This window comes from Bombus vosnesenskii, unplaced genomic scaffold (assembly GCF_011952255.1).
Source record: "Bombus vosnesenskii isolate JDL3184/JDL3185 unplaced genomic scaffold, Bvos_JDL3184-5_v1.1 scf7180000013309, whole genome shotgun sequence".
Classification (NCBI taxonomy): Eukaryota; Metazoa; Arthropoda; class Insecta; order Hymenoptera; family Apidae; genus Bombus; species Bombus vosnesenskii.
The window spans coordinates 373,178-381,143 of NW_022882958.1; the positions used below are offsets into that span (position 1 = coordinate 373,178).

The window sequence follows — 7,966 nt, forward strand, 5'->3', positions numbered from 1 at the left end:
GGCAGATCTTCTTGTCCGGCATTGAAGTCTCCAGCGGCGCTGCAGCATCTGCTGCCGCGATCGTGCCTCTGTCGTCGTTATTTCGCCAACGACATCGTGATCGTTTAAAATTCTTCTTTAAATCAATTATCTCCGCGAAACTTGAACGAGTAATTGATCCCATGACGATTTAGATCCATTGCCGCTCCGATTAAAAGAACAGTTTGAACGTTTCGTCGTCTTATTAACCAGCAGAATTATCTTCCACCATATTTTCAGCGAATATTAAATCGTTTTAACGTGTTCGACACAGGCAAGTAAAGAGATGCCAATCGTTTTTAATACGTTCCACCATAGTTACAAAGAGTCGAATTCTCGTCGAGAACACAACGAGGTAGTAAACGTCAAGGCTGGCGCGCTCTGGCCCGCCAGTAGAGAATACACTTGCCAGCGTAACATCGTGGAATGTAACGTCGCGGATTTATGATAATCAACGAGCCACTGATCTCCGTGCTTCGCGTGACAGCTTTTTTCTCTCCGCACCCCCTCCCCCCTCTACCCTTGTTTTACGCTGAATTTCTTCGAGCGAATTTCGATTTTCCAATAAGCGGCCGAGATTTACACCCTGTTTATGCGCGCGGTCTCGCTTCTTCGACGAGAACACACTCTTCTCTCCAGCAGTATATTTTCCCTCGTTTTTCTCTCTTTCTGCCCTATCTTCTCCGTTTCCTTTTTGCTCGCTATATACGTGTTACTTCCTTTTCGATTTTTTTCCGTGCGGGACGTGTTTTTTACTGCCCTTCGTACGTCCCTTGAAAAAGACAGTCTGACAACGTCCTTCTCCTTCGCGAAATGGATTCTCACACGTACGGGCACGCACACGTTCCAGAGTCCACGTCGTCCTGGCTGTAAGTAATGCATGCGCGACTTCAAACCGATCGTCAAAGTCAGCCGGACGTCGGGGCCTTATACGAGAGAGGAGAATAGGGTGCCCGGATTTCGTTGTACGATGCGCGCTGTGCACGCACACACCGATGCGCCGGGCAACTTGAATACGCGCATTCAAGTTCTCGAGCACACCGTGCACGATAAAAAGTTACGTTAACTTACCGTCGAATATCCACGCGATACCTTTCGGGGCGTTCCTTCGAAAATTTCGTTCTACCGTGGTGATTTCGAGATATTCCTTACGGCAGAACTTCTACAAAATATCCTTCGCGATCGTGCAATCGAATTTCTGGTAATTTTTCGTCCAAGTTCGACCGATCTTCGGGCCGCGTCCTTGAAAGTTCGATGGCGAGCAAAAATTTCGTTTTACGAGCGTTCTTTCTCGGACCGAATTAGTTGGCGGGATGTGCGGCGACAACGATGGCGAGATCGAGAAAACGATCGGCCAGAAACTACAGACGATCGAGAAAATTACGAGGCTGGCGAGTTTTTCACGCTCGTCGAAAAGGAGGCGAAGCGAGCGAAAAAAGAAACGATATCGCGTCGATTATAACGTTGACGCGAATCACCAGCGTGTTTCTTGTCCAACGCGTATCGTGCGCGAATTTACGCATTCACCGCCGCACCGGCGAGGATACTAAAAAGTAGTGCGAACTACGCAAATTGCCGGGCAAAACCAGCCAAAGAAATTGCTCGGCTAACAAGCTGCTTATAAGGACACACCGCTTCCTCGAGTAACAAGAAAAAAAAGAAGAAAAAAAAAAAAGAGAAGAAAAAAAGAACGGGAACGTTACGAGCCTCTTACTAGCACAATTCGTCGACAGGGTACTGTTACGGTAGCCCAGGATGATTTTCACGCGAAATCTAACCAAGTTACACGCGAATTTTCGGTACGTTCTTGTACACGACGAGAATATGATTTTTTTTACCGTTGTTTCACACACGAAACGAGTTATCCGGGACAAGTAGAAAAATACCGTGACAGATTAGATTAACTACGTAATGTGGATTTAATTGGCAGTGTGGTGAATCGAGCCTGCCGCTTCGGTTTGACGAGCGCCACTTTGATTTCGCTCGTCGTCCGAGCAGGAAGCGAGCAACAGAGAACGTACTTATAGATTTTTTTTCCAGATAAAATAACGAGCCTCGTTACCCGGCCAGATTTACACGTTTCGCGTGAAACTATGCTTATGCGCGATACAAAACGCGTGACGCGTAAATTCTGACGAGTATTATACACCTTGAATTACCGTAGCTTCCTTCATTCTCCACCCTTTCTGCATGGATATGTTCTAGTTCTCGCGCTTTATAGCCGATCGTTTCTCGCGCACGTTCGATGATCTTTCTCCACGCGAGAAGATCGGTCGAGTTGGGAAAAACAAAACGCGATACTTGGTAAAATATTCGTTGACAAAGCCGAATAAAAATTCCCACGGATAGCGCGTTTAGAGGTAAGCGCAAGCGTTAACCTATTGCCCTATAATATACAATCACAGTCGCGCCGCAAATTATGGTCTAAACGCGATTTAATATATCTCGACGTTTTTCACCTGTCACCGGTGTTCGAGCAGTTGTTATATAGGCGAGACCGACGCACGGAACCATTAAAAGGAACCGTACGGATTTAACGGTTTAAAGTCGCAAAGAACATCGGTACCGAATAAAAACGACGCAAGGAAGTTGACACTCGCTAACGAATTTTACAGCCAGTTAGTCAAAGTTCAAGCACTCCTGTAGAACGAAGAAAATTGATCGGTCACGCGGCTACGCCGAAAGCAATTTCCCGTGGTTCTAGCTGCTGGAAATCGCCGTTTCTTCGCTTTTATCGTCGGCGATTTGGACCGAGTCGACGTCGGAACGATCCCCATGGCTCGGTCCATTTCGCGAGCGCATTAAAGCGTGGCCGGCGTCGCGATGCGCCCCTGTAATTTTGGCAGACACGATACCGCGGCTTCGTCGCGATAAAAGCTCCGCCGCGCCGGAAGCGCAGGATCGTTACTCAAAAGGCACGACGCCGCGAAAAATCGATTCTCCGGCGAGCATCGCTACGAGACGCGTTTGGCACGCGTGCCAACGCGTGTACGCGTGTACGCGTATTTGCGCGAGACCCGACGAGCACAGCAGACGCCAACGAAATGAATCTTTCACCGTCTCAAGGTCTGGGAAGAGTCACGTGGCGGAGGATTTTCCTCGCGCGGAGCAGAAAATTTGTATTTGGCTTACATGGAATTGGTGGTGTTCCAGTACATGCTGATCGTCTTTGCGCAGTTGCTCACAGTGGAGAGTAGAATCGTTTGCAGGCAGACGAAGAACACCAAAGTTACAAAGGACGTGGAAACCATCGTTAACAACGTGGACGAACGAGCAGCGCGCACCGCGTCACCACTGCTCACCAAGAATACAACAATCAACAAACAACCACGACAAAAACAAGAATAACAAACAACGACACCTGCACTTTTCTTGTTGTCGTCCACAACCACCTTCCACCACTGTTGCACGGACACCACATCCACACTTCACTATTTTCGTTAGAATCGGTTCTCGTTTTCTTTTCTTCTTCTTCGTCTTCTTCCTGTCCTATCTCTTTTCTTTCCTATTTTTCTCACGTCGAAGATCGAAATTCTGGGACTCGCGTATCCTCGTTCGTCCCTCTTTATCCTCGATACATTCCTCTCGCGACTCTCAGCTTTCGTTCAACTTTCAACGACCGACAAATCTTCCCACGTTTTTTGCACGCTCCTCTGGTTCGGTGCGTTCTACCGGAGCGTCTAACAGATCGAGAAAGTCGTCGAACGTCGTTGACTCGACGAGTGGCGAAATTCTTTGATGAAATCGTCGGTGATGCGCGATTGGTCGTTAGAATCGGCGAAATTTCTCCGGTGTTCTGTTTCCAACGGTGCCCACCGTGGTTCGCGTTCCATGGGTCCACCCCGTGTTTCTCTCACCTGGAGCGCACCTTACTGGCCCTCTCATTGGTCTAACTTTGCCGGAATCCGATAGAAACGACGACGAACTGTCGATAGAGGATTCTGTCTAATAGCTTCGTCGAACATGCGGCGCATCGGAGAGATGATTTTACGATAAATCCACCGTTCGATAGATGGAAGGCTGTCGTTCGCGGACAGTGAGGGTATCCGACGCTCAGCGACGGGATCACGCGAATCACCGTACAACCGTGAACCTGCCAAGCATCTCACCAGCGACCCTTTTCTCTCGGATCGACGTTGCTTCAGATGAATGAAAACCTTCGGCTAAGTAACTATCGAAGATTTCTCACTGTAAACGCAAACTCTCACTGAACGATAAAAGCACCAGTGTCTCCTCTGTGACAATCCTGGCAGCTACCAGGAACAAGGAACAAGAAACTCTAGTCGTCAGAGATCGCACCGTGAAATCTCACGGATGGACCAGCACCAGAAATCTAGCGAAACGGAGCGGTGCCCTTTTACACCAGGAACACACCCCCGTATGCTTTCTCACGCACTTACGATCCGCACGGGTCGCATAACCAGTGAAACGGAGCGACGCTCTCTCACTTGTTCGATCGCGAGATCCGAACCGATATATCGGTTTCTGTGTAAATCCAGGAAGACGATAGAACACTGAGAAAACTTCTTCGTCGACTTCTCGCCTCGATACGATCGTAGGCCGACACGCGTTACTCGCGTCGAGGAGCGACTCGAGCAATGGTTTAAGAGGCACTCGCTGCGTCGAGACGAGCCCCGTGAACGCAGAGAGAACGGTACCTTCCTGCACGGTGTCGCGGACGCGTCTGTCGGCCGAGCGGACTGTCGCGGCCGTTCGTCTCGCGTCGGCAGACTCGAACGACGACCGGGGGTGTCGGGGAGCGCCGAACGTTGCCGGAAACGCACGAAGCCCGAGGACCCTCGTTCCCTCCGTGGCTTCGCCGACGTGTCTTGCCTTGGTCCGCGACTACGCGGTATTACGCCGCCTGCTCGCGAGACGCGAGTTTCCGAGTGGCTCTCCCTGCGAGCGTGTTCCCGTCGCTTCGCTTCGTCTCGAAGCTCGGTTCGAAGCTGCGGATACGGAGAGTGTCGTCGGTACGCGATGCGAGATTCTCGTTTCTCGCACGAGTTGCAATCGTCGCGACCACCCGTGTGGATCGCACGCGGTGAATTTTCACTCTTTGGTCCATCGCGTCGCGCCAGAAAAGCAGTTCTCAGTTTCGAGTTCGTAGTTGTTCGAGTTTTCAACCGAACTCTCTCGGTTGACAGGTTTATTTGTAAACCGATCGACGTTGTTCAGGCATCCATGTATATCTTCGAAGAGAAGGTGCAGATCGATGTCGACGACGATAGGTGATTTCGATAGGAAGGTGGCGGAAGGTTGGGTAGGAGTTCGCGGGCGGTTGGGCGCGGACCGTGAACGTGAGAGTATTTGATCGGGGCGGCACGAGGAGGAGAGGCGCGAATTTCGGACAAATTTCATCGCAGCGAGCTCACGAGGTGCGGGAATTGGATTTTTTTAAAAGCAATTTTCCCGTGGAATTACGTTTCGTGGGGCGTTAGTGGGGGCGGGGGAGGGGGGGGGGCAACTCTACTCATCGCGTGCCATGTTTGGCCCGTGAGGCCCAAGTTTTCGAGGTCGATCGAACACTATTAAATAAATTCGCATAATTACCGCGCCGTTGATAAGATACGTAATTTCCTGTTTAAGATCCTTGGTTATCGTTGAACGCACTCGTTTAATATCGCCTCGTACACGGATGCACGGGGTGTTTCGGTCGTGTGCAAAAAACTTTTACCGTAGTCTCTGTAGTTGTCGAAGGTGTACGATTACCGAAACTTTGATCGCGATCGTAACGATCTCTTAAATTGTATCACACTTTCGACAGCGGTAAAAGCTCAATATATAAATTCTCAATTGTACGTTGCCGAGGTTCGAAGTTAATAATTAAACGAGTTATCAATTGCCAGTTGAGTATCGCTTTATAATTATTTGCCATTCTATTTCTCGGATCTTTCTAGTTTCCTGAAAAGAAACCTATTCTGCGCTTTATTGCGTTACATATCGATAGAAAATATCCAAGTATTTAACTTAAACAGTATTCATTCGCAGTTTAGGTCGATTGTGTTTTAGTACTTACTATTCCAGTGAAGTTTAGAAATTTGAAGTTTACAAAGTGTGACGTATTTTTTATTTCAAAGTTTCCAGTGTTTTTGCAATATCGTAAGCTCTTATTTCCAGCTACGATATTGCGCGTAGTTATAAAATTGCCAGTGTTGTAATTTTCGTGTTATCATTCGATTTATTCGAGAGATACGTCAACGTATTTAGACGAGTTACTACGTGCAAGTAGCTTATTGGACGTAAATCGGTCGAGATAGAATGTCAAACGGAATTCGGATCGTGGAGGGTTAAACTTCTATCATTACGTAAGTAGTATCAAGAAAATCTATCCACGTAATCCTCCCTTGAAATAATCTCTCAAAAAATTTCCCAAAATTCTGCAGACGCGTGTCAAAACACCTCGTTACGTATCCGGCACCGACTTTCTAACTTAAAAACAAAAGCGATTCGTTTTGAGAAGTAATCGATTCCTTTTATCGACTATACCGACCGTGACTCTTTTATTTTTCGTGGCGATTTAGACGAGACCCTCCGCAATTTAATGAAAACGGCAACGAACACGATGATCGAGTTAGGGAAAGTTCGTGACAATGTGTTTTCGTTTAATCAGGGACCGGAGGATTCCGGGGTGTCCAGAAACCGTTCTGAGATCGTCGCGGCCGGCGTTGCGGCGGTACGCGCCGGCAAAGACAGTTTGACGTTCATTAACAAAAGCAAGCGGCGTGATAAATAGCAACGCGGCCAGTGTGGCGCGGAATTGCGAAACTCGGATGGAATTTAATTTCCAGAACGACGAACGGCGGCCCTCACCGTGCACGGCAACATTGTTTCTATCGAGTTGGAGCACACTGATTACACAACCGTCCCTTAAGCCTCATTACCGTCGCTGAAAATTTCCATACAGCTGTAGGCACGAGCGGGCGAATGCAGAACCGCGCGTGGTAGAGAGGAGGCTCGTCCGGATCACGATTCGCCTCGAGTCCTATGAATTAGCGTCCCTCGTCGTTTTCTTTTCTCCCATTTTTATCATCTAGACGCGCGGGGGCTTTTAAAAGAGCGAGAGTGCTTTCTTGACTTACGATCGTCGTTAGTCCTCTCGTTTCCTGTTTCAATTTCGGCACGCGCCCTCATCGTTTCTCTGCTCTTCGCCGCGTTTCCCTTCTCCGACGTGTGGCGCTTTCGCGTCTTCCGAAGATTTTAATGTTCGTCTAGTTTTCACGAGACTATTCGCGGGTGCAAATAATTCCTCGTGCTCGGTAAAAGGGATGTCGCGTAGAAAGCTTCTTCTTGTCTAAGTGTCTATCAAGCTGAGAGAAAAAGCAGTCTCTTTTAGAACAAGTAATCGATAGTGGTTCGTTTCGTATGGAATCTGTAATAGGCACTTTCCTTTGTCTGCCATGACGATTTCGTTTTTCCTATGATTCTATGTTTAAACGTCTCATCCGTGTATGTAGATATTTTCCAAATCGTGGACTTACGGAAGAGGACGAACGCAGACGTTTAAACAGACTACGTATTACGTTCAGATCGGAATACATGAATTAGAAAGAAGAGAAAGGACGATAGGGCGCATAGTTTGCAGCGTGTATACGTGCAATCGCGTCGAATGTGCTCGAGTACGTGGCGCCCTCCACGTAAGCCAGACACGGTGATCATCCTCTGCGTTGCTCTGCCGTCTACAACCATCTTCTCGAGGGCATGGTTGTTGGTTCTCTTGGATCTCGAAGAACCGGTATCTACCCACGGATAGTCATGTCGGTCATTAGTTGGACTAATGTAACGCTTCAAATTCTATCGGGCCACGGCGCCGGGCTGCATTGCATCCTCCCACTAGAAAGTCGATGAATCGTTAATATAGAACAAGGAACACGCCCGATTCTAGAGAGATTCCGTGCTTTTCACTCGGTCCATTTTTTTTTTCTCCCCGAATGGAATATAGATTATG

At 48.3% G+C, this 7,966-nt stretch overlaps 1 protein-coding gene across 1 annotated transcript in view; it reads right to left on the bottom strand.

The window, feature by feature from the left end:
• Nucleotides 1-4,784, bottom strand: part of LOC117234831 — a 50,015-nt gene extending 45,231 nt beyond the window's left edge. The window contains 2 exon segments of the mRNA XM_033496405.1: nucleotides 3,151-3,376; nucleotides 3,379-4,784. Of these exon segments, the coding sequence (XP_033352296.1) occupies nucleotides 3,151-3,376; nucleotides 3,379-3,439 (287 nt within the window). The 5' untranslated portion in view covers nucleotides 3,440-4,784.
• Nucleotides 4,785-7,966: the final 3,182 nt, after the last annotated feature.